This window comes from Diabrotica virgifera, chromosome 2 (genome assembly GCF_917563875.1).
Source record: "Diabrotica virgifera virgifera chromosome 2, PGI_DIABVI_V3a".
NCBI lineage: Eukaryota > Metazoa > Arthropoda > Insecta > Coleoptera > Chrysomelidae > Diabrotica > Diabrotica virgifera.
In genome coordinates, this window is record NC_065444.1 from 220265728 (window position 1) to 220293684 (window position 27957).

The window sequence follows — 27957 nt, forward strand, 5'->3', positions numbered from 1 at the left end:
AAACATCTATTCGGTATAATAATTATTTTCAAGTAAGTACAACTTAGTTATTTCAGTTCACAAGTAAACAAATTACTGAGACATTATCTGGTGTATTTAAGTTCCACTGTAAACTATTAAAACTATGTAATTCAGTTAAAGCCCTCAGCAATACTCAGCATTCAACCCATTTAAACCTTACTAAATACATAATACTAGTTCAGTTAAAAGATGTGTTTTTATGTTAAAAGATGTGTAATTCGTTTAAAATTATGCAATCGGTATTTCAATACATTTCAAAAGAAAATAATTTTAGTAAACAAATAGAAAATACATAAGTATTACCTACTATTAGGTTGGATTATTTGAAATACTGTTAAATCACAATCACAAACGAGTTCTTATTATGTTATTATTCCGTAGTGCGTACGATGTTGCCAGTTTATTAAAATTTCCAAACATTAAAATACAGGTATATGGAAAACAATGTTAACTTTTTTTTGGAAACGGTTAACTTTAGAAAAAAATGGTATAGGACTTTTTTGTTCCAAATTGTGGATTCTCTCCATACCTTAAAGGAACGCACTATTTTCCGGGACACCCTGTATAATAATAGACAATTTCAACTACCTATTCCCAAATTTTCATCCTTCCTTTATTTTTTTGGAAGTTTTCGTAAAATTTTGTGTTCCCTGATCGGGCTAATAATAATATTATCAGATGCAATTTACTATCTTACTTGGGAAATAAGCCACAATTTAAGTTGGAAATTAAATTTATTGACGTTTCGACTTCCACTTCGGAAATCGTTATCGAAATACAAAATATTAATGATTATAAAATCATTAATCCCAGCTAAAATAGTAAATTGCTTAAGTAGTAAATAGAATAGTAAATAGCTAAAATAGTAAATTGCTTAATATGCCACAAGAAAGTAGCTTCAGAACAATATTAAGAATGTATATTGTATTATATACAATATCTGGGAGTTAATATCAACTATCAACAATGCATGTAAGCCAAAAATAAAAAAGAAAAAAATAATAATATCAAACATTGAAAGAACTAGAAAAACATTCATGAACATGGAGACATTTTTTTAAAGATCGGACCTTAGTCTAAAGCTCATAACTCGGATGATCAGATGCTGCATTAGGTATTATCCAATTGCAAAATCCACTGTGTCATGCCAATAGTCAATAGTTGTCGAGGCATTAAGCTAAATAAAAAAATATATTATTTGAGCTTTTTCACTCTTCATATTGTTGTTAGAAAAGAAAGTATGAATTATTTAGGCTTTTTGCATATTATACAAAAGGATAAAAATCGAAATTATATACAGGGTGTTTTATTAAGAATTGACCATATCGTAACTGGAGAAACCTTAGCACAAAATACGAAGATTTAACCCAAAACACTAAAATAAAATATTCTTCCTTGCCGAGATACAGAGTGTTTTATTACAAATATTCTAAAATGATTTTAGCCCATTGTTTTAACACCTTCCAATATTTTTTGTTCAAACTTGACAAACAGTTTACACATGTTAGGATACTCTACCTAGTGTTAAAAGATAGTTTTCCTCTATTACCAGAGGCGGGCTGTAGAGCTATATACTTCATTTTCGCTCATTTTTCCCCCTCACAATATACGCTACTGTCGTAATAATCATTTCAGCAAGTTTTTTTGATTTCTTTTTACTTTTTACATAAATATTATCCTTTTGTCCCATTGTGATAGAGTAAGTAATTGTCAAGTTATTTGCGTTTAAAGATAATGGATTCCATAAGACTATATATTTTAAACTACATTCAATAAGATTATAAAATATGTATGTTTAAAGTACATAATCCTATTGAATCCATTACATTAAAACACAAATAACTTGAAAATTACTTACTCTATCGCATTGAGACCAAAGGATGATATTTACGTAAAAAGTCCATCCATCCAATGGCACTACAGCCCAAATCGAGCCTTGGCCTCCTTCAATAAGCTTCTCCAATCATTTCGATTTACCGCTGTTCTTTTCCATGAACGCGTTCCCAGGAAGTTCCTGGCATCCTCATCGACTTCGTCTTCCCATCTCTTTTTAGGTCTTCCAACCGGTCTTCTTCCCTGCATTCTTGCATTCAGCAATTTTCTGGGGATTCTATTCTCATGCATGCGGACCACGTGCCCTGCCCACCGTAATCTCTGTAGTTTAGTGTGTTGTGCTAGAGTTGGTTCGCTATATTGCTCGTATATTTCTCTATTATACCTAATTCGCCAGTTGTTATTTTCCCTTATTGGGCCCAGTATCCTACGTAATACTTTTCTTTCAAACACATCTAATGCATTGGCAGATTTCTGTGTCACCACCCATGTTTCGCAGCCATAACTTACTATGGGCCTGATTATTGTTTTATATACCCGGAGTTTTGTTTTCCGGTGTACGTCTCGCGATTTGAATATGTGGCCCATCGCGAAATATGCTTTATTTGCCAGCACAGGCCTTCTATTTATTTCCGGTTCTTCTTCACTGCTTGCAACCAGATCCATTCCTAGGTACGTGAATCTATTCACATGTTCTATATCGTCAATAAAGTGTTGTTGCGCCGGTCTATTTGATCTGGTTTGTATGAGTAGTTTTGTTTTATTTGTGTTTATTGCTAGCCCTACTGCTTCTGCACTCTGTTTCAACTCAACGTAGGTTTCTTCCGCTGCATTCATTGTTCTGCTCATTATGTTTATATCATCCGCGTATGCTGCTAATTGGGTAGATTTGTTTGTAAGTATGTTATTTCCGCTTACCGTCAACCGTCTAATTACATATTCAAGAACAAGATTAAAAAGCGTTGGAGCCAGTCCGTCGCCTTGTTTCAGTCCTTGCGTTATCGTAAACGCATCAGTGATCTGTCCTTGAATACATACTTGTGCTTCTGTTTCTGTCATTGTCATTTGCACTAGTCGTATTAATTTTGATGGTATGCCAAATTCTTCCAATATATTAGGTAGAATTGTTCTATCTATTGAATCATAGGCTTGTTTAAAATCTACAAAGAGATTGTAAACGTCCATGTCATATTCCCATGCTTTGGCTAGTATTTGTTTAACTGTAAATAGTTGGTCAATGGTAGATCTATTTTACGGATTTACGGATTTATCGGATTATTTTACGGATAAAAGATAAATCCGTAACCATAATATTGCATATATTCAATACAATATACAGTACTGGTATAATACCGCAAGAATGGTTGCTGTCTACGTTTGTCACCATACCGAAGAAAACTAAGGCAATGCAATGTTCAGATCATCGAACAATCTCCTTGATGAGTCACCTGCTTAAAATATTTCTTAGAGTCATTCACAACCGAATCTATCAAAAACTAGACATCGATATTAACGATACACAGATGGGATTCAGAAAAGGATTAGGTACAAGGGATGCTCTCTTTGCCTTGAACGTTCTAACACAGAGATGCCTAGATGTTAACCAAGAGGTACACGCCTGCTTTGTAGACTTTGAAAAGGCCTTTGACAAAGTACGCCACAGTAAACTCAAAGAAATCCTGGAGAGTAAGAACATTGACACCAGAGACATACAAATAATATTAAATTTGTACTGGAATCAGCGAGCTAATATAAAAATAGAAGAACAAACATCGGACGAAATAGAAATACGTAGAGGAGTACGACAGGGTTGTATATTGTCACCGCTCTTATTTAATATCTACAGCGAACAAATATGCCAAGAAGCTCTCTCATATGCAAACGAAGGGATAATAGTCAATGGAGAAGTTATCAATAACATTCGATATGCTGACGATACTGTGATAATGGCAAGAACAGCGGAAGATCTACAACATTTAGTTGAAACTATGAATGAGATATGTAATAACTACGGCATAAGGATGAACGTCAAAAAAACCAAATATATGACCTTCAGTAAGAATCCAATAAATGACACTAGTATCACAATAAACGGTACCCAACTTGAAAAAGTAAACGAATACAAATACTTGGGAACCCTTATCAATGAAACAGGTGACCAAAATCACGAGATAAAAAGACGTATTGAAATTGCCAGGTCTACTTTTATAAAAATGAAAAAATTATTTTGTAATCGTGATATTAGTATTCATCTACGAACTAGAATGTTAAAATGCTATGTATTCAGTACTTTGCTCTACGGTGTGGAGTCATGGACTCTTAAACAGAGGAATATTAAAAATCTTGAAAGCTTTGAGATGTGGTGCTACCGCCGTATACTACGAATAAGTTGGGTGGATAAAATTACAAATGAAGAAGTAATACGCAGAATAAATAACGAGCCAGAAGTTCTACGGAGTATAAAAAAGAGAAAACTTGAATACTTAGGCCACCTGATGAGAGGACATAAGTACACATTCCTACAAAATATAATGCAAGGAAAAATCCAAGGACGAAGAAATCCAGGCCGTAGAAGAATGTCCTGGATGAGAAATTTGAGAGAGTGGTTTGGCTGTACCACTAACGAATTGTTCAAAACAGCAGTAAATAAAATTAGAATCGCCCTAATGATATCCAATCTCCGATAGGAGAGGCACTCAAAGAAGAAGAGATCTATTTTGCCTAAACCCTGCTTGATATTCCCCGATGATTTTTTCCGTGAGAGGTTGAAGTCTTCGATTAAGGATGTTTGTGAATATTTTGTATCCCGAACAAAGTAAAGAGATGCCTGTATAATTCTGACACAACAGTTTGTCTCCTTTTTTATGAATAGGGCAGATTATACTTTTCTTCCATTGTTGGGGGATTTCTTCTTCTATCCATATCTCTCGTATTAGCTGATACATCTGTTGTGTCAAATTCCTTCCTCCTTGCTTGAGTAGTTCTGCCGGTATTTTATCTATTCCCGGTGCTTTATGGCTTTTTTGTATGTGGATTGCCGTTTGGACCTCCTCTAGCGTTGGGGGTCTAGTTAATTCATTTTCTTCTCCATCTTCCCCCAGCTCTTGTTGTTGTACCTCCTGCCGTGCCTGCTGCTGTCTCTGTTGTTGTAATGGTGGTTGTGCCCCTTTGTTTAATACTTCCTTAAAATATGTCATCCAGGTTATCTTAATTTCGTCCATATCGCTAATGATTTCACCCTTCTTATTTTTGCAGAGGCTAGTCTTCGGTTTGTATCCCTGTCTTAAATGTTTAATAAGTTGGTATGCACTACGTGTTTCGTTTTCCTTAAACTCCCTTTCTATGTTTAGTATCCGTTGGTTTTCGTACTTTCTCTTTTTCTGCCTGCACAGTTTATCTGCTCTTCGTCTTTTGTTCTCAAATTCTGTTTTTCTCTCTCTAGTACGTCTGAGTATGTAATTCTTATGTGCTTCATTTCTTTCCTGTATAGCTTGTTTGCATTCTTCATCGAACCATGTTTCTTCTCTCCGTTGTGTCTTTGTTCCTATGACTTCTTTCGCTGTGTCTAGTATGATACTGCTTATGGTGTTCCATTGATTTTCTATTGTGGAGTCTGCTCTGTTTTCTTCTAGTAATTTTTCATCCACTGTTCTCTCAAATCTTTCTTGTACCTCAGGGACTTTTAGGTTATCTAAGTTTAGTTTTTCTTGTTTTGGATATTTTTCGTAAAAAGTAATGAAGAATAAAAAAAAAGAATGTGTGTGTACTTTGTACGCACGTAAGAAGTTATACTTCCATTATATGATTTCAACGAAATTCATATACTTTAAACAGTTTATTTATATTTTATTTAAATATTAAACTAATTTTAATACTTACTACTTTTCAAAAATTTTTATTAAAACAGTACCAAAAATTAAAAAAATAAAAGAATAAAACACACACAAACACTTTGAAAAATGCCACAAATGATTTCTGAACAATAATTGTCGGAAAAATTTTCAACTAAATACGTATTTTCTGAAAAAAAAAAGAATGTGTGTACTTTGTACGCACGTAAGAAGTTATACTTCTATTATATGATTTCAACGAAATCAATATACTTTAAACAGTTTCTCTACTACTTTCCAAAAATTTTAATTAAATACGTATTTTCTGAAAAAAATTATATAATATACTTACAATCATAAAATCTATAAAAAAAAATAAAAAAATAACAACTTGCTTGGGGCTTGAACCCACTTCACGTCTATCGCGCCGTACGAAAGTCGAAGCGATTTCCCACTGCACCACATTCGCGTATACGTCATGTGGGAATATACACAAACTAAACATTTACACCATAAACTTTTTGACATTTTGTTTATTTATATGAATTTAATCAAATTATTAGTTTGATTTTTGTCGAATTAAAATACAACAAAATATAGTGTAAGAAAACGATATATTAGATGAAGATTTGTAGAAAGTTTGTTCGTAATCAGATTATGTAAATTAAAGCATTGCCTACTAATAGGTAACTACATTAATTTCTTTTCATTTTCCAAATAGATAGGTATGAAGATCATTTTTTATTGGAATACAACTGAAACATTTAGAATTACGTACCTGCGGCTTTTCAAAACTATTTAAAAAGTCACTATAATTATAAATTTGATTTTATTTCTGTCCTCACAACAATAAAAACTAATATATACAATATTTTTGTTTACCGATAACCTCCATATTGAACAATTATTGACAGATCATTTCAACACCCAATCAGAGCCCGTATAACGACTAATACCATACTGTCGGTGTGCGCATGCGCGCAGATTAATAAAATTTCACCCTCAATGAAATCGCGCCTAAAGAAGTATAACTTCAAAAGTGATCTAATAAATATACTTACAATCATAAAATGTATAAAAAAAAACAAAAAAATAAAAGTTTCTATTGGGGGTTCGAACCCGCTTATGTTTGCGCAGTTAGTATTGGAATCGGAGACACCTGCATCATGTGGGAAAATCGACGAACTAAACGGTTTAGACTTTTGACAGTTCTGAATTTAACCAAATTATTTTGATTTTTGTAGAATATTGAAATATTAAAATACAACAAAACATAGAGTAAGAAAACAATATATTAGGTGAATATTGACAGAAATTTTGATGGTAATCAAATTATGTAAATCAAAGCAATACATGCTATTTTGGTAGGTTCATTTTAAATTTTCCAAATAGGTAGGTACCTATGTAATTGTTTATTAGGATACTGAAACATTTACAATTATTACGTATCTGTCGCGTTTAAAAACTATTTAAAAAGTCACTACAATTATAAACTTGCTTTTTTCTCTGCCATCACAACAATAAAAACTAATATACACAACATTTATTTATCCATAATCTCCAACAATTATTGACAGATGATTTTAACACCCAATGAGATCCCGTATAACGTTTGAGCGACTAATACAATGCTAATACCATACTGTCGGTGTGCGCATGCGCCAGGGAATGTAAAAATTCACCCTTGTGTCTAAAGAAATATAACTTCAAAAACATGCTGAAATGATTATTACGACAGTGGCGTAGATTGTAAGGGGGGAAAGGGGCAAAAATAAAGTATATATACCTACAGCACGCCTCTGGTAACAGCGGAAAACTATCATTTTAACACTAGTTAAAGTATCCTAACATGTATAAACTGTGTATCAATTTTGAACAAAAAATATTAAAAGGTGCTTTAACAATAGGCTAAAATAATTTTAGAACATTTGTAATAAAACTCTCTGTATCTCGGTAGAATATTTTATTTTAGTTTATGGGTTAAATCTTCGTATTTTGTGCTAAAGTTTCTCTAGTTACGATATGTATAATTCTTAGTGAAACACCCTGTATATATATATATATATATATATATATATATTTTTTAATTTTAGAAGTCGGCATCAATTGGTCAAATTTCTTCAAGCCTGGTAGTGGATCATCAGATGATATCACCATGTTAAACGTTTATGTGATGTTAATAGTCGATATTGTTATCTACACCATTTTCACATTTTATATGGATGGAGTTAATCCTGGTAAATACGGGGTCCGAAAGAGTATATTATTCCCTTTACAAAATTTTATGAAGGTAAATTTCGTTCTGTCGTTATTAGGTTAATAAGACTAACTTTAATGTGGATGTGTCAATAGGGCTTTTCATCGATTTTCATTTGTTTCTAGCTTCTGTCATGTGTCACATAATATTAATATATCTACGCCATACGTCTTTGGTTTGTATCATTAGGTTTGTTCTAGCATCAGTTTCAAACGGTTTGAAACCATCAGCGAATAGTGGACCAGCGCGAGTAGAGGGGATAGCACTGGTGACTGTATTATGTTCTCTCACTGACCAACTGTTTGTGACGGTTTCTGACTAGTTTGACTGTTTGCTAGAACAAACCTATTGTTATAATATATACCAATAACGTATGACGTAGATATATTAATATTATGTGACACATGACAGAAGCTCGAAATAAATGACTGTGAATGAAAAGCCCTATAGAAACGTACTCCTTACAATCTGAAGTATTTTCTATTTGTATATAAGATTTTATAATATAAAAATAAGGAATCTTAACTTGATAAGTGCAATGAAATTTTACAGCTCTGTAGAAAACCATCTATCACCACAGTGCCAGTAGATTCTGAAACAGTTCCTTTGGAGAAGGTTGAAGCAGGTCACAATTTAGCTAAGGGTATTCAAATTAACCATCTTCATAAAAGGTATAAACAAAAACAAGCTGTCAATAACCTGAATTTAGACATTTACAAAAATCAAATCACTGTACTACTTGGTCACAATGGAGCAGGGAAGTCAACCACCATGTCAATAATAACAGGTAATGTATTTATGTAGCTTTTAATATAATATGAATATCTCCGTTCCATTCACACGTTTTTATTAACTTGAATCTCATTTAACAAGTTTTACTGCAGTGCTGTTTAACTGCATATCCGCCATATGCTCTATAAAGAATAAGGGTGGATTTTCTCTTAGTATGGGGTTGGTTAGCAGAAAAAAAAACACACTTTTTTATTCTAACTTTTATCAATGATAGGCATGCTCTGGTAGGCACTCTTAACAGGGTTTTAAGGTATATTTTAAAAAGAAAATGCGTACAAAAAACTTTTATTTAAAGGGAACTATACAAACTTATAAATTAATAAAAAGAAACAAAATACCTATTCAATTATTTCACTGTTACAAAAAGCCTGCACACTTTCAATGGTTGTTATTACGACATTTTGGTTAGTCGACGCAAAAAGTGTTTATTATTATTGTGCTTGTTTCAATTCTTGGCAATTAGAAGATGTCTTTGAGTGCAGATATTATTGCATCTATTGTTGCTCTTATTCAGACAGGAAGAAATCAAGTTTACGTAACCAACAGATACGGAGTTTCACGCAGTACCTACTATGCAATGCGTCTTTGCTCGTTTTTATAGAGACAGGAGCTTATATGCAACGTACCGGAACAGATCCCTCTCATCGGGACGACCGTTTTATAGTATATTCAGTACTAAAAAATCGTCATTTATCTGCTACAGGGCTTAGAATCAGTCCTCAACATGTCAGAAACGTAAATGTTACTGAACAAATCGTTAAAAGACGGTTAAGGCCATGGGTACATAATTCGCAACTATTTTACGGCTATCCCTACCTTTTCTGTCTTTACATGGCAAATTACGTGTAGTAAAATTCACACTGGTGTGGATATGTACATATTACTAGAATGTCACTCTATTTGACAATGTCATAACTAGCTTAAAGAGATGGCTTTTGAATGTTCTTGGATAACTGTTATTTTTTGTATAATTGCAAATTATTAATTCAGTTAATAAATGTGATAATTTTTTCACTAGCTATGTATTCAGTGATTGTAATAATTTATATGTACCTACAACAAAAACTAATACTCAATCGAGAAAAGAGGAAAAGTGTTAAAGTGATTTTTTAATAAACGGAATAACTTTTAACGGAAACTTTTTTAATAAATGGAACGCTTACAATTTTGAACATCTTTAACAACAAAATACTTGGATCACAGAATATATCTTGATATATTCTCTGCTTCTATCTTCCATAAATAATACACAATAAATAACTTTTTATAAAGTTCACCTTTTAAATCAATTATTTAAAAAAATACACTATATATCAATATTATTTAATCAACAATTCAAAATATTCCCGATTCATGTCAAATAATTATTTAAAATTGTCACTGATTGTCAGTGTCTGACTGACAATATTCTATTCGACTTAGTGCGTTGTATGACAAAGATAGATTTGGAAAATTACTACGGACATTGTGTTCATTTTTTTCGAATCCTGAAAAAACCAATAAATATTTTTGAAAAATCTAAACGCAGAATGAAAGACTAAATTATTACCAAGGGCCGAAAGTCCCTTAGAATAAATAAAAAGTTGATTTTGAATGAGATATTTGAAATTAAAAATAACACAAATTTTTCTCTCAGTTTTTCACCCCTGTAACTTATTAAAATAAACATTATAGAAGTTCTCAGGGACTTTCGGCCCTCGCTAATAACGCAATCTTTCATTTTGCGTTTAAATTTTTTAAAAATACTTATTAGTTTTCTCAGGATTCGAAAAAAATGAATCCCCATTTGAATAGCATTGCAGCCGAAAAAACGTACCGATCCTCTTAACGACGTTCTACACCTTCGTTGCGGGGTATGCCTCTCAGAGGAAAGGGGGGAAAATTATATGCAAGCGAAAGTTGGTAACAATGCATTTATAGCAGAATAATCAAATCATATGTTTCAGTATTGAATACTTTATATAAATAAATTATAATAAATTACGGAAATTACTGAATAAATTGGGGAATTAATTATAATAAATAAATTAAAAATAAATGGTACGGTAAACAATCCTCATTTTTTAATATGTCATTCCTTACAAAAAAAACCTTTAATTTAAGTACAAATAATTAAAAATCGTAAATTTGGGTCAAAAGTTATTAACTTTTTAAGAATTCCCATAAGAGCCCATGTTAAAACTTAACTTTGACCCTTAATAGTAATTAAACGGCACGGTAAAACAATTTTTAAAAAATCAAGTCTTAGTTTTTTAAAGTAAACTATAATATACTAAAATTTCATACAAATCCTTAATTCTTTGCCGAAGGTGTAGAACGTCGTTAAGTGAGGCTAATCTGAATGCTTGAAGGCCCGCTACAGGACCCATGGTTCCCGTAAAGGGAACATGGTGTAACTAGATTACATTTCGCTAGGGAGCATCGCGAATGATATGCAGACGACTGAAGAAATGTGATGTTTACCGATGAATCCAGATTTTGTCTACGTTCCCCGGATGATCGCCGAAGAGTCTGGAGATGGTGAACGATATAACGAGTGCATTTTTAGCCCTAGAATAAGTTTTCAAGGGGGTTCGGTTAAGGTGTGGGCTGGTAATCTTCGTAGGCGTCTACTGAATTGTATATTGTCCTTGTGGGATCTCTGACCACTGAGATGTACATATACAGGGTGAGTCACCACTAACGCGACGGAAGATTACAGCGAAATGGTAAAAGATTTGAAAAAAATTTAAATTTAATGAATTGTAAGTTAATAAAAGCTAGATTTTAAAATTATTTTGAAATATACAGGGTGTCCCAATAAATGGTGGCGTATCAAAGTTATATTTTTTCTTATGGAACACCCTGTATTTTATTGAATTTTTTAATTGTCCGCAAAAAATAAGGTATAGTTTCATAAGGCTATACCTATGTACAGAGTTATGTTGACCTTTCTTAAAATGTAAAGTTTTAAAAGAAGGCTTATTCTCAAGTTATTTACGAAATTATAAAAACATTACTTTTACATCTTAATATGTAGTTGGATATTGGTTGAATGTATTCCATGATTAATTATTACACATTTGCCTACAGGGTGTTCAAAATTTACAGTTTCATTAGTGGAGTATTCAATGTGTCATAAGATGCTTATTTTAAATGGAACGCCATGTATATTAATAAACTGTTATACTAAACAAATTTACCTCTTTCGAATGGTATATGGATGTCCTATACCTAGATGTCATAGTTTTTGCGTAATTTACAATTATTTAAATTCTTAATCTGTAAATCGATTTTAAAACAAAAGATGAAGTTAATTAATGCCATTGTATGACATTGTCATTTTATGACAATACGGTCTGGTAACTATCTTATAATTAATGCATTCCATGCTTGATTATTACACATTTATTTACAGGGTGTTCAAAATTTACAGTTTCATTATTGGATTATTCAATGTAGCCATAATATGATGGTTATTTTATTAGAACACAATGTATATTAATCTCAGTCGTGTATTAGTCATAGTTTTTGCGTAATTTACAATTATTTAAATTCTTAATCTCTATATCGATTTTAAAACAAAAAAGATGTAGTTAATTATTGTCATTGTATGATATTGTCAGTTTATGACAGTACGGTCTGGTAATTATCAAAACTATAAACATCGATGTATGATATCCAAATTTTTTGTTACTTAAAAATGGCTTTAGCAGAGCCAATTACATTCAAATTTAATTGTTCCTAAAAATGAATAATCACGATATTTATGAAAGAAATGCTAAAAACATGCTACTTTTCATTGGGGAATATTTTTAAAATTGTCTCTTAGCTTCTAAAGTTTACGCTTAAAGGTATCCTGATAGAAGACACCCAAAAAACGACGTTTTTGAGAGATTTCTCGATAGATTCCGTGTGACTGGTAATGTTGCATAGGTACGAAAAGTTAAATAAAAATAAACCATTTATTTTTAATGACGTCAATGAACTTGATGTCCTGCTTTCTGGTACGGAAAAGCCAAATACTAGTACATGAAATATTTCGAGTCAATTGGAAATCAGTCAAACGAGTGTATGTAGAATACATAAGAAAAACCACCAGCATCCGTATAAAACTCAACTACACCAGCATTAGACAGAACAGGAACGTTTAACTTTTCGTTTATAGACTTAAGAATTTGGAGAAGATCCTGATTTTTTTAAGAATGTATTGTGTACAGACGAATCTACCTACTATTCATAATAATCATTTTCCTAATATCATTTTATTATGATACAGTAAATAAACATTTTACTGTTGATCACCAACACCGATGAAGTGTTAATGTTTGGGGCAGTATTCTGAGCGAGTACGTTATCGATCCTTATTTTTTGACGAAAATCTGAATAGAGCAGCTTTTTTAAATCTCTTAAAACAAGTTTTTTGGATCCTTCTTAAAACCTTCCACTTAGCGTGCGAACAAACATGTGGTTCCAATTGGACGGAGCTCCTGCTTATTTTTGACGTGATGTTAAGAACAACCTCAACATAAAATTTAGAAATAAATGGATAGATAGATTCGGTCCATATATTTGGCCACCTAGGTCACCAGAATTGACCAAGATGAATTTTTTTAAATGGGGTTATATTAAAAATATTGTAAATGCTACACTTCCTACCCTACTACTTTAGATAATATTTTTATGAAATTAAGAATTTCGAAGGCTTTTGGGGATTCATTTTTTTCGAATCCTGAGAAAAGTAATTCAAGGATTCAAATAGGGAAGTATTTTTAAAAAATTTAAACGCAGAATGAAAGATTACGTTACTGGCGAGGGCCGAAAGTCCCTGAGAACTTCTATAATGTTTATTTTAATACGTTACAGGGGTGAACAACTAAGAGAAAATTTAGTGTGATATTTAATTTAAAGTATCTCATTCAAAATAAACTTTTTATTTATTCTAAGGCACTTTTGGCCCTCTGTAATAATATAGTCTTCCATTCTGCGTTTAATTTTTTCAAAATTATTTATTGGTGTTTTCAGGATTCGAAAAAAATGAACACAATGTCCGTGGTAATATTTCCAAATCTATCTTTGTCATACAACGCACTCAGTCGAATAGAATATTGTCAGCATACTGTCAGTCAGACAGTGATAATCAGTGACAAATTTTAAATATTTGACATGGCATCGGGAATATTTTGAGTTGTTGATTAAATAATATTGATATATAATGTATTTTTTTAAATAATTGATTTAAAAGGTGAACTTTATAAAAAGTTATTTATTGTGTATTATTTGTGGAAGATCCAAGCAGAGAATACATCATGATAATATATTCTGTGATCCAAATATTTTGTTGTTAAAGATGTTCAAAATTGCAAGCGTTCCATAGTAACAATATATTATTAAAAAATCACTTAAACACTTTTCCTCTTTTCTCGGTTGAGTATTAGTTTTTGTTGTACATATAAATTATTACAATCACCGAATACATAATTAGTGAAAAAATTATCACATTTATTAACTGAATTAATAATTTGCAATTATAAAAATAACAGTTATCCAAGAACATTCCAAAGCCATCTCTTTAAATTAATGATGACATTTTCAAGTAGAATGACATTCTAGTAATGTTTACATATCCATACCAGTGTGAATTTTACTACACGTAATTTGCCGTGTAAAGACAGAAAAAGTAGGGATACCCGTAAAATATTTGCGAATTATGTACCGATGGCCTTAAATAATGTAAACAAATCATTTAAAATCGCTTGTTGTATAAACATTTTGAACATGTAGGTATTACATAACTGATAATTTTTTACTTATAGTAAGTTGTGGTTCATTTTGTATTTATTTATTTTCTTAATATTATTACTTAATAACGAAGAAATTTATTTTACAAATCAGCAAATACAAATATATCTACATATTTATTTACAACTACACTCTATAACAACTATACCAAGATATATGTATACACCGTTCTTAGGCGTCAACGCCCTTCGGTAGGGATCTATGGAGGAGTAGCACCAAGCCGGAAGCCCTTATCCCTTCCCGTACCGCTCCTCCATAGGCCGATCAGACGCCAGTTTATTCCAGACCAAGCCGTAGACTCATATTGAGTTTTATACTACGGCGTTGGCCTTTTATAAATTTCATGACCTAGCTGAGGCTCGGACCAGCGACCGCAAATCGCAAATCCACTAAACTTGTCGATCGACTGAGCCCCAGCTAACTGGTCCGTCAAGACCGACCTATACCAAGATGATGGGTTTAAAAATCGAGAGTGACTACATATAAACATTTTTAATATCGATGTACCGTTTAAGAAAATTGTAAATTACGCAACAACTATGACTCCTAGTTATAGAACATATACCATTCGAAAGAGGAACGACCTGTGTTTAGTATAATCGTTGATTAATATACATGGTGTTCTAATAAAATAACCATCATATTATGGCTACATTGAATAATCCAATAATGAAACTGTAAATTCTGAACACCCTGTAAAAAAATGTGTAATAATCAAGCATGGAATGCATTAATTATAAGATAGTTACCAGACCGTATTGTCATAAAATGACAATGTCATACAATGACATTAATTAACTTCATCTTTTGTTTTAAAATCGATTTACAGATTAAGAATTTAAATAATTGTAAATTACGCAAAAACTATGACATCTAGGTATAGGACATCCATATACCATTCGAAAGAGGTAAATGTGTTTAGTATAATTATTTCTTAATATGCATGGTGTTCTATTTAAAATAAGCATCATATGACACATTGAATACTCCACTAATGAAACTGTAAATTTTGAACACCCTGTAGACAAATGTGTAATAATTAATCATGGAATACATTCAACCAATATCCAACTATTTAGATGTAAAAGTAATGTTTTTATAATTTTGTAAATAACTTGAGAATAAGCCTTCTTTTAAAACTTTACATTTTAAGAAGAGTCAACATAACTCAGAACACTTTGTACATAGGTATAGCCTTCTGAAACTATACCTTATTTTTTGCCGACAATTGAAAAATTCAATAAAATACAGGGTGTTCCATAAGAAAAAATATAACTTTGATACGCCGCCATTTATTGGCACAACCTGTATATTTCAAAATAATTTTAAGATGTAGCTTTTATCAACTTACAAACTATTCAATTTAAATTTTTTTCAAATCTCTTACCATTTCGCTGTAATCTTCCGTCGCGTTAGTGGTGACTCACCCTGTATACATGAAATACTGCAACATTATTCTGTCCCTTAGGCAATATTTATTGGAGAAAACTTCACACTAATAGAGATAATTCACGCCCTCTTGCTGCCGGGCATTGTCAGAGAATACTTAAATAGTGTTGACTTTTCTCATGTGGTATGGCCAGCGCACAGTCCCTATTTAAATCCCATCGAACATGTTTGAGATAGGCTTGGTAAAGGTATTTGAAGTCGGGTACATGCGTTTCTTACCTTATATCAACTCAAAGTGGCCCTTTTCGGGCTTAACAGATTGCCCAGCTTAACAAATTGCCAATTAACAGTATGCCCAGAAGAATGAATGCTGTTATACAGGCTCGTGGAAGTAGTACCTAGTCTTAGTTAAATCAAGTACATATTAGTTTTTGTAGGTTTCCTTATTATTTTTATTTTGTTTCTGAAGATGGAATAGGTATCAATTTGTTTTATTTTATTTTTTTATACACTAATTTGTAACTAAATATAGTTCTCTGTAAATAAACGTTTTTCTTACGCATTTACTACGTAAAACATACCTCAAAACCTTATATCAGATCATGCTAATCGTAGACCATAGTTACGATAAAAAATACAGTGTGTTTCGACAATTCACCTTCGAATTCATTTTCTTCGATTAATTTTGATGTTTTCATGATGTTACTACTTCTTGATGTTGCTTTTACAGAACAATTGAGGCAAACTGCAGAGTATTTGAGGTCTGCTTTTCTGCAACCACACTTACTTCCCCGATGTCTTTTGCATTTGCAGAAAATTAATTTCAAAAGTTGAAAACACGAGATGAAAAGCCAACTAGGAACGAGACAGGGCACGAGAAGGAAAGTCAAGACTATCGGATGAGGTAACCTGTCCCATTATAAACTCCTGTGATCGTAAGGGACTGGGTGTCGCTCTTTTCGGACTAAGGACGAAATGCAGAACACAGTAGAGTAGTGCTGATAGCACTGTGCTGTATATGGGACAGATTATTTATGTATTTTTAGTCAAATTTTTTTATAATGTATGCTCCTTGATAAATTTGTTTTATGTTTAATTTTAAGGGGCTATCCTAATGTAAAAGTACGAAATTCATATACTTTTTTTGAGAATTTCTCAAATAAAAAGTACTGTACCCGTTGTTTTAAAAATTTAGTACATGTAAAAAAATTTCTTAAAAAAATATTGAAAATTAAACGATTTATGCGCCATCTGCTAGCACCGTGAAAAGACAGCTCCACTGCTGCAGTGATTGGGACTAATAGATATCCTGAATTATAATTTCAAAGTGATTATTGAAATACACTAAGGCCCGGTTTTTCAGTGAGCGGTTAAAATTTTGGTTAGCTAACCTAGTTTAAATTTTAACCAATATTTTAACCCTTATATCGTTTTTCAGTGCTTTAAACCAAGATGTGTAATTCTATAGATTTTTGACAGAAAAATAAACAAAATAGAATTTCATAACCTATTTTAGAAAATAACATAACATTACAAAAATGATTAATGCATTCAAGTTCCGATTCTTCATCTGATGATGAAGATATAATCAAGAATATAATAATACATAATACAATATTTCCCGCGATAACACAAAATGTCATAATTTAACTAACCTCTTCTGTCAGCAAATATAGATAAACGTCTGTCGGAAAATTCGGAGTTAAACCACCTATGATAGCGAGTATCGGTTAAAATCTTGGTCAACTTAAACGGGTTTAAGCGATAACCTATTACTGAAAAACTGATTAACCATAAAAATTTCGGTAAACGAAAAATCTGGGTTAACCCAGCACTGAAAAACCGGCCCTAAGCATCAAAATTAACGCACCGCCTTAAAAGGGACATTTTTGATGGCTCGTATTTCCTAAACCTGTTATCCGATTTTAGTGATTTTTTAGTATATTATAGCTTTATTCTTCAAGAATATCGATGTAATAATATTATTGCTAAAGAGATCAGTGTCATTGTATACCAGGTGTAACAATGATAGTGTGTTTTTTCCTCAAAGTTTGGAACACCCTGTGGAATATTGTAGGGTATATAAAATATTGAAATTAAAACTCAACGGTAGCCTTAGGTTTTCTTAACATTTTGCTTTTTGATTTATTCGATTATGTTGGATAATAGGCGGTAGCGGGTAGGTACCCCTCTATGGTCCCGATTGAGGGTAGACTTACTTCAGGGAGGTAGCGTCCCTGCCCACGCGAGCTCCTGGTTTTTCCTCCACTCCCGACTTAGGTGAAACCAGGCCCAAACCCTAGTATTATCCTACCCAAACCCCAAATTCCTTTCCTATATCCCCCCTCACTTGCCAAACCGTCGTGCCAGCGCGGCGAGTTATTTATCGGCTAAGGGAATAAACCCCGACAGAAAATTCTGGTCCTCCTAGCAAGGGGGTTTAGCAATGGGCCAGCAACTCATTCTTGGAAAAATATTTTTACGCTAATAATACCGAAACCAAGCCTCGGAATACGGATGGAACTAAAGGACGACGACAATGGCAACGAAAACGGACACTGATTTGTGGTACTTGGAATACACAGGGAATTAGAAATAAAATCGAAGATGTTATCGAAGAAATGAAGAAACACAAAATGGACTTTGCTGTACTCTCTGAAACAAAGAAAAAAGGACAAGGAACTCAAAATCTGGATAGATATATACATATACATACGGGAGTTAATAAGGAAGAACATGCCAAAAGAGGAGTATCAATACTTATATTGAAGAAATACAAAAAGAACATATCGAACTGGCAAGCAATAAATGAAAGAATCATAAAGGTCAACCTCAACCTGAAAGGATCAAAAATGACAATAATAGGCACATACGGCCCGAATGATGATGCACGCGTAGAAGAAAAAAGAAAATATTATGAAGTCTTAGATGAAACTATTTCTCAAATAGGTCAAACAAGGGAAACTATTATACTAGGTGACCTAAATGCAAGAACTGGTAGAAGAATAAACGATGAAATAATAGGACCATATGGAGAAAACACTACAAACGACAATGGCAATAACTTAATAGAAATGTGTAGACACAATTCACTAAGGATCATGAATGGGTATTTCAAACATAAGGCAATACATACATATACATGGACTCAGCCTACAAGAAACTTGAGATCAGTAATTGATTACCTAATAATGAAACAAAAATCTAAAATAAAAGTGCATGACGTAAGAGTGTTTCGAGGAGCCGAATGTGGAAGTGACCACTACTTAGTAAAAGCCAAAATGATACTACCTCTAAGCGGAAATTGTAAACACCAACAAAATCAAAACATAAACGAAAATCACTCAGTAGAAGTTAAACAACTGCAGTACAATCTAACAAGTTTAGACAACGATAGTACTAGAGAATTGTATAAAAAAAGATTAGAGCAACAACTACCACAGGAATTCAAACATAAAACAACAGAAGAGCTACATAGAATAATAAAAAAAGGAATACATCAAGCCGCCAAAGAAGCCTTAGGTATAAGAGAAAATAAACCCAGAAAGGCAAATAATTGGTGGAATGATGAACTACAGGAAATGAAAGAACAAAAGCAAAAATTATATCACAGATGGCTGGGAACAAAAGATCAAGAACATAAAAGAGAATATAGAGAAATGGTAAATAAATTTAAATCAACGGTAATAGAGTCAAAAAATCAAAGCTGGGAAAGAAAATGTCAGGAATTAGATACGTACATCGGCGGCCGCAAATCAAGAGAATCCTGGAGGTTAATAAAAAACATCAGATCCAACAAAACAGAACAAATAGCCATACACTCCATAGAACCTGAAAAATGGGAAAAACACTATAAAACACTGTTAGTAGAAGAAAGACCGGAATACAAAAACATAGAACAACATGAAGTCCTGATTCAAGGGGAGCCATTAGCAATCAACGTAGAAGACACTAAAAAAGCTGTATCACGGCTGAAAAATGGACGTGCTCCTGGTCCAGAGGGGATATATGCAGAGTTAATAAAAAATGGAACCAACAAACTATTCGAGATTCTAACAGAAGTTTTCAATAGGCACTTGCATGGAGAACCAGTGCCACAAAGTTGGAAAGAAGGATGGATTACATCTATCCATAAGAAAGGAAATAAGGAAGATTGCAATAACTATCGGGGTATAACTGTTACGAGTACGCTTAGCAGATTATATGGAAGAATTATAAAAGAACGCATATGCGAAGAATACCGCCCTTTTGAGTCAGAAGAACAAAACGGATTCAGAGCAGGACGATCCACAATAGATAGTATTTTCTGCTTATCCCAAATACTTGAGAAAAGAACACTGAGATCTCGAGAAGTGCATTTACTCTTAGTCGATTTAACAAAAGCATATGACACCGTGCCTGTTGCGAAGTTGTGGAAAGTATTGGAGAAAACCAGTATCAGCGTTACACTAATCGATGCTATTAAAGAGCTTTATAAGAACACAATAGCAAAAGTTAAAATAGGAAAAGAGGTGTCTAATGGTTTTCAGGTAACAAAAGGACTTAAGCAAGGTTGTTGTTTATCTCCCATACTGTTCAACATATATATCGATGAAGCACTCAGGCACTGGAAGAAGAAGTGTAAAGGGATGGGGCTATCTATTGGGGATGAAACGTTATATACGTTGCACTATGCAGATGACCAGGTAGTTATTGCCCAAGACAAAGAAGACCTGGAGTATATGGCTAGAAAACTAATGGAAGAGTACAAAAAATGGGGCCTCGAAGTAAATGTCCAAAAAACACAATATCTTTGCGTAGGAGGAGAAAATAATCCAGATGACCTCGACTTAGAAGATGAAACTATTAAGAAATGTGACCAATGTACATATTTGGGGGTAAAACTGACAAAGACAGGACGAAGTGATGAAGCCATAAAAGACAGAATAACCAAAGGAAAACAAGTTATAGGTGCGTTGAATTCAGTATTATGGCAAAAAAATATAAGACCGGAAACGAAAAAACGAATATATAATACCATATTAAAACCAGTAATCGTCTATGGCTCAGAAGTGTGGCAGTTATCACAAAAACTTAAAGGTAACCTATTGGCAGTTGAAATGGATTTTTGGAGGAGAGCAGCGGGAAAGTCTAGATTAGAACATGTGAAAAATGAGGACATCAGGAGACAAATGAAAGTACAAAGATCAATTATAGAAGACATCGAAAAACAGCAACTAATATGGTACGGACATGTTAGACGTATGGGGGAAGAAAGACTACCCAAAAAGATATTAGAATGGGTACCACCGGAGAAAAGAAAACGAGGACGACCACCAACAACATGGATCCAAGGAATCTCAAAAGCAATGTCAGCAAGAAATCTATCTGAAGAAGACTGGCAGAATAGACAGGCTTGGCGAACGGGAACCCAAAGGCGTATTACGCTGTGAACGGGATTTATATATGTTGGATAATAAAAAAGTTAGGTACTTTAACAACTAGCAATGTTATTCATCAATACAGAGTGTTTCTAAATAAGTGCGACAAACTTTAAGGGGTAATTCTGCATGAAAAAATAATGACCGTTTGCTTTATAAATATATGTCCGCAAATGCTTTGTTTCCGGGATACGGGATGTTGAATTTTTTCTTACAAACTGACGATTTATTTATTGCTCTAAAACTGGTTGAGATATGCAAATGAAATTTGGTAGGTTTTAAGGGATAGTTATTGAGCATTTTTTGACATACAATTAAGAAATTTATATTCACCATTGGCGTGCATACGGGATGTATCTAAAATGTTTATACCCGTATGCACGCCAATGGTGAATATAAAATTCTTAATTGTATGTCAAAAAATGCTCAATAACTACCCCTTAAAACCTACCAAATTTCATTTGCAGTTCATCAACCAGTTTTAGAGCAATAAATAAATCGTCAGTTTTTAAGAAAAAATTAACATCCCGTATCCCGGAAACAAAGCATTTGCGGACATACATTTATAAAGCAAACGGTCATTATTTTTTCATGTAGAATTACCCCTTAAAGTTTGTCGCACTTATTTAGAAACACTCTGTATTGATGAATAACATTGCTAGTTGTTAAAGTACCTAACTTTTTTATTATCCAACATAATCGAATAAATCAAAAAGCAAAATGTTAAGAACACCTAAGGCTACCGTTGAGTTTTAATTTCAATATTTTATATACCCTACAATATTCCACAGGGTGTTCCAAACGTTGAGGAAAAAACACACTGGCCTATGCTCTTCAATTTAATCATCAAATGAAATCATCACAAACGTCAACAAAGGAAGATAATATAGAATGGGAAACAAAGAAGTAAAAATACTCTGCTACGCAGACGACGCAATATTGAAAGCCCTAGATGAAGATAGTCTGCAAAGATTAGTCCACAGATTTAACATAACAGCAAAATAATTCAATATGACAATTTCATCCAAGAAAACTAAAACAATAGTAATCGGTAAAGAACCAATCAGATGTAAAATAAAAATTGATGGTATCAGTATTGAACAAGTAATGGAAGTAAAATACCTTGAGAAATCAAGTACAAAAAACAAATATGGCAGGATGCCTTAAGGTACTAGTACACTTTAGAAGACCAAAAATAAGCATTTTTTCAAGATTTTTTTTCTCAGATATATATATATATATATATATATATATATATATATATATATATATATATATATATATATATATAATCGGTTCATAACGTTCTACGACGTCTTCCGATTCCCAATCGCCATTGCTCTCGATCGTAGCACATGTCTTCGTTCAAGCCTCTTTCTCTGATTTCCCTATGGATTCCTTCTATCCAGCTTTTCCTAGGTCTTCCTCTTTTCCGCCGTCCTTTTGGTGCCCATCGTAGCACTTGCTTGGGTAATCTGTCTTCTTCCATACGTTGTACGTGGCCAAACCATCTTAGTTGCTTTGTTTTTATATCGTCCATTATTGTATGCTTTACATCCATTATCTCCAATATTCTTGTATTTCTGATTTTTTGTATTCTTGATATACCAGCAGATCTTCTCCAGAAGTCCATTTCAGTTGTTCTGAGCATATTTTCGGATTTTTCTTTAAGTGGCCAAACTTCGCTGCTGTATGTTATAATGCTCTTAACAATGCTGTTATAGATGTTACGTTTATTTTCTTTGGAGATACTTTGGTCCCATAGGATTTTGTTCAATAATGCGATAGCTTTCCTTCCTTGTGTGCACCTTTCTTGGATATTCTTGTCCAACGTTCCATCTTGTGTAATTTTAAGACCCAAGTATCTATATTCCTGATAGTGATGAATAGTTATTTCATTTTCCAACGCTAGATCCTGCTGTATACCTCCAACGCACATATATTCCGTTTTCTTGGTATTCACTTCTAAACCCCAGTTCCGGTACTCTTCTATGATTTTTTGGGTCATATATTCAATATCGTGATAATCCTGGGCCATAAGAATCTGATCATCCGCAAAACATAGAGTGTATAACATGTTATCATCATTTAGCGGTATACCCATATTCTTACATTTTCTTTTCCAGGATTTCAAAACTTGCTCTAAATATATTTTAAATAGTGTCGGCGATAGACAGCAGCCCTGTTTAAGACCCTTATTCACTTCAAATCCTGACGAGATTTCCTTGCCTAGATTAACTTTTGCTATATTATGTTGGTATAGATTTTTTACAGCTTTAATGAGGTTCAGACTGATGTTAGTTTTTTCGAGGGCTTCCCAAAGTTTACTTTGTGGTACAGTATCGTATGCTTTTTTAAGTCTATGTACACTAAATGCAGTTCTTGATTGTAGGCTATTTGTTTGTCTATTAACTGTGTTACACAATATAGGTGGTCAGTGGTGGATCTGCCAGCGCGGAAACCGGCTTGCTCTTCGGCCTCTAAGTCCTTGTATTCTTCTTCTATTTTATTTTTGATAATTTTTTCTCAGAACCTTTATTAAAAATGAACATAAACCTTTTTACATATTAATATCTAACGCTTAGAGAATATAGAAAATATATCTTTTTTTATTTATGCACGTACACTAATATTGTAGAGGGCGCCAAAGTCGAGGACTCGAAAAAAAGTAGTTCCGATGGCGGACAGTTAATCTCAGGATTGGGATCTCTGAAACAAAAAATCGTACGGCATTTAAAAAAGGAAGGTTTCTTACGTGACAATTTACCACCGCTAGTGAAAAATTCCGCAATAAGAAAGATTTTACGGAAATTTTAAAAAATTTTGTGAAAAAATCGCCTGTTTTTATTCAGTTTTTCATGGTTAAAAATTAGTTATTTTTTATTTTTTGGTCAAATTGTGGTAAATTGTCACGTAAGAAAACTTCCTTTTTCAAATGCAATACGATTTTTTTATTTCAGATATCCCAATCCTGAGATTTACTGTCCGCCATCATTTTTCGAGGCCTCGACTTTTGCGCCCTCTACAATATTAGTGTACGTGCATAAATAAAAAATATATATTTTTTGTACTCTATAAGAGTTAGATATTAATATGTTAAAGTTTTATAATCATTTTTAATAAAGATTCTGGGAAAAAAATTCTTGAAAAAAATGATTATTTTGGTCTTCTAAAGTGTACTAGTACCTTAATAACACTATATGGCGAAACCGACATATTAACACTGAGATGAAGTCAAGAATTTATAAAGTCAGTGTAAGGCTAATAATGACATATGCATCAGAGACAAGACCCGATACAGCCACAACACAAAGACTACTGGAAACGGCAGAGACGAGAAGAATTACAGGAAATACACTGAGAGATCGAAAGAGGAGCGAAGACATTAGAAGACAATGTAACGTACAGTGTATAGACGAATGGACACTAAATAAAAAAAAAGAATAGAATAACCACATAACCAGAATGGGGGAGACACGTGTGGTCAAAATAGCAAGAGACAAATCACCAATCGGTAGAAGAAGTATCGGCCAACCGCGCAAAAGGTGGAGTGACAACTTTCCATAGAGGTATCAATCCGCCAATGAACAAACAGAATTGTTTATAAAGTGGAAGAAGAAGAAGAAGATGGATCTCTATTAGTCCCAATCTCTGCAGCAGTGGAGCTATGTTTTTTACTGTGCCAGCATATGGCGCATAAATCGTTTAATTTTCAATATTTTTTTATGAAATATTTTTTAACTTGTTCTTCTTTTTATAATAAATGCTCATGCAAATTCTCAAAACAACTTGTACAGTACTTTTTATTTTAGAAAGTCCCAAAAAGTACATAAATTTCGTACGTATACACTAGGATAGTCCCTTAATTTCAACAACAAATGTATCAAATTTTGCAGTAGAAATTATGAAATATTATTAATAATTTTTATTTTTAGGACTGATTCCAGCTACGTCTGGTTCGGTGACAATAAATGGATTGGATATTAATACTGACATGGACGAAATCAGGAAGAGTTTGGGACTATGTCCCCAACATAATCTTCTGTTTACCGATTTGACAGTTAAAGAACATCTCTTATTTTTCGCCAAGGTAAAAAATTTATTACATTAAATAAAAATATGTAAGTACCTGCACAACTTAACTGCAGAGTTGAGCCCTTTCGATTTTTGCTACATAGAATTTTGTATAGAATTTTTCCGGTGGACATTGTAACTCAAAAACTATTCTTAATGGGAAATAAGCCACAATTTTACCAAAAAAATGATTTTATTAACGTTTCGAAGCCCAAATCGGGTTTCGTTGTCAAAATACAAAATACTACTAAAATAAACAAAAATGTTGTTGCTAAGTAAAAAAATTCTTCTAATAATAATTTATTTAATCTGACTCATTTATATTGGCAATTCAGACGTATATTATACATTTTAAAGTAGAAGGCTTTAAAATGATTTCGCCAATATTTATGAGTTGCGCATTGGATTACATGAAATCAATCCCAACTCAAGAATATCCGTCACAAAAAAATCATAGCATGTGATCTGTCTTTAAAAAGACAACCAAATGCAACGATGACAGTAAAATTCTCGCGTTGGAGATTCCATAGTAAATCACGAGGGAAAACCAGGAAAAAAACCTCGTGATACTATCCCGACATCGTAAGTATTTGGTCTTACATTTAATTTACTTTCAAAAAACTAATACCAAATTCTGACTTTAATATGTTTAAATTATAAATAATATTAATAATACATAGATATACAATAAGTATGTAATACTAAAATATAAAATTTGTACTAACTCGATATGTTATTGACTTACTAATCGTGGTATTTTCTTTCTATTGACTTCCTCTTTCAGTATGGGTAACCACATCTTACTGCATTCTACCGAGGAATTTGCGACACAATTGGTTTCATTTAGCATAATTAGAACAGCTTCTTTGATTTTTCTCTTTTTACTATCTGATTCTTTCAGGACTGTACTTGAATCTCTCCACTGAACTCTATGTTCATTATCCCATGCATGTTGACATATTTGAGATCTATCAAATTCTCTATTTTTAATATAAGACTGATGTTCACTTATTCTAACGTTTAATGGTCTTGATGTTTCACCTAAATAAAATTGTTCGCATTCACAAGGTATTTTATAAATACAATTATTTGTTCTTTCTTGTTCACTGTTAGGTTTAGTTTTAGATAGAATAGATCTCAATGTGTTTGTTGTTTTGAATGTTGTTGAAATGTTGAATTTATTTCCTATTGTTTTAAGTTTCTCGGATAGTCCTTTTATATATGGTATTGATATTTTCCTCGAATTATTTCTTGTGGATGGTATAGGATCCCGTTCTACGTTGTTCTGTTCTATTCGATCCAGTCTTGACAATTCCTTATTTATAAACGATATTGGATAATCATTCTTTAATAAAACAGATGTTTAACAATTGTTTTTCTTCTAACAATGAATTTTCGTTAGAACAAGTAATTTTGGCTCTATCATATAATGATTTAATGATTCCCTTCTTAACGTTGATGTTGTGATTTTATTTGTAATTGAGATATCTGTTGGTGTGTGTTGGTTTTCTATACACTTGAGCCTCATATTCAGTATCCTTCTTTGATACTAAAACATCGAGGAAAAGTAGAGTGTTATTATATTCCTTTTCCATTGTAAATTTTATTGTCTCTTCTTGATCGTTTATAATATTTAGGAATGTATCCAACAATTCCGATCCATGAGGCCATATCTCCACCATACTGCGGGTTTTAAATTTTATTTAGAAATGATATTAGTTTCGAAATCCTCCATAAATATATTAGCCAATAATGGAGATAAAGAATAGCCCATTGCTAGACCAAAATTTTGTTTATAGAATTCATTATTTAGTTAAAGTAGGTATTATTAGTACATAGTGTAATGTCAATAACTCCATTATAGCTGATACATTTAACGATTTCACAATTTTTCACAAACGATTTAACAATTTCGTTTTGATTATGTTTAAAGTTTTATTATAAAAATGCCACAAGAAAATAGCTTCAGAACAACATCAAAACTATTCGACCGATCCACCTGAAATTTTGTTTTTTATGCTTTTTTGTTTAACAATAATAAATAGGTATGTTGATTTTCACTCTTTTGTTACAAAGAATTTTGTTCTTTTTTTAACTTCCGAGTGATGCCAAGAACCCAAAAATCATTAAAAATAAAAAACTCGACAGCGTTACCTCGAAAAACTCATAATCTACTAAAATCTTGAATTTTTTGTCTCACTTGATCCAGTAAGGAGTTATGATGTCCACCGCAAAATCCATTTTTTAGGTGTCTGTAAAAATTTGCCACCGTTGGCTTATTTTTCAATATTTTTCCTTGAAAATTTTTGAAGTTATACTTCTTTAGGCGCGATTGCGTTAGTTGCTAAATTTTTCAAGCTATGTATAAATATATCAGTGCAAAAAAAGGTGTGAAAAGAGTATATTAGTGTTTTTAGTAAATATATTTATTTTAATTTTTGTGTCTTGGGATTTGTCTTCCTCGGGAGTAAGATAAGTATTAATAAAACATGTATATTTATTATACTTCACTTTGTGTGTTTATTACCGTGAATTGTCATAATGTCCGAGACTTTAGAAA

At 32.6% G+C, this 27957-nt stretch overlaps 1 protein-coding gene across 2 annotated transcripts in view; it reads left to right on the plus strand.

The window, feature by feature from the left end:
- LOC114333923 (phospholipid-transporting ATPase ABCA3) overlaps positions 1-27957 on the plus strand; it is a 249446-nt gene that overhangs the window by 130840 nt on the left and 90649 nt on the right. For both annotated transcript variants that reach the window (XM_050644213.1, XM_050644214.1), the window contains exons 7-9: positions 7778-7974; positions 8494-8728; positions 25259-25413. In XM_050644213.1, the coding sequence (XP_050500170.1) occupies positions 7778-7974; positions 8494-8728; positions 25259-25413 (587 nt within the window). The remainder of the gene's footprint in view (positions 1-7777; positions 7975-8493; positions 8729-25258; positions 25414-27957) is intronic.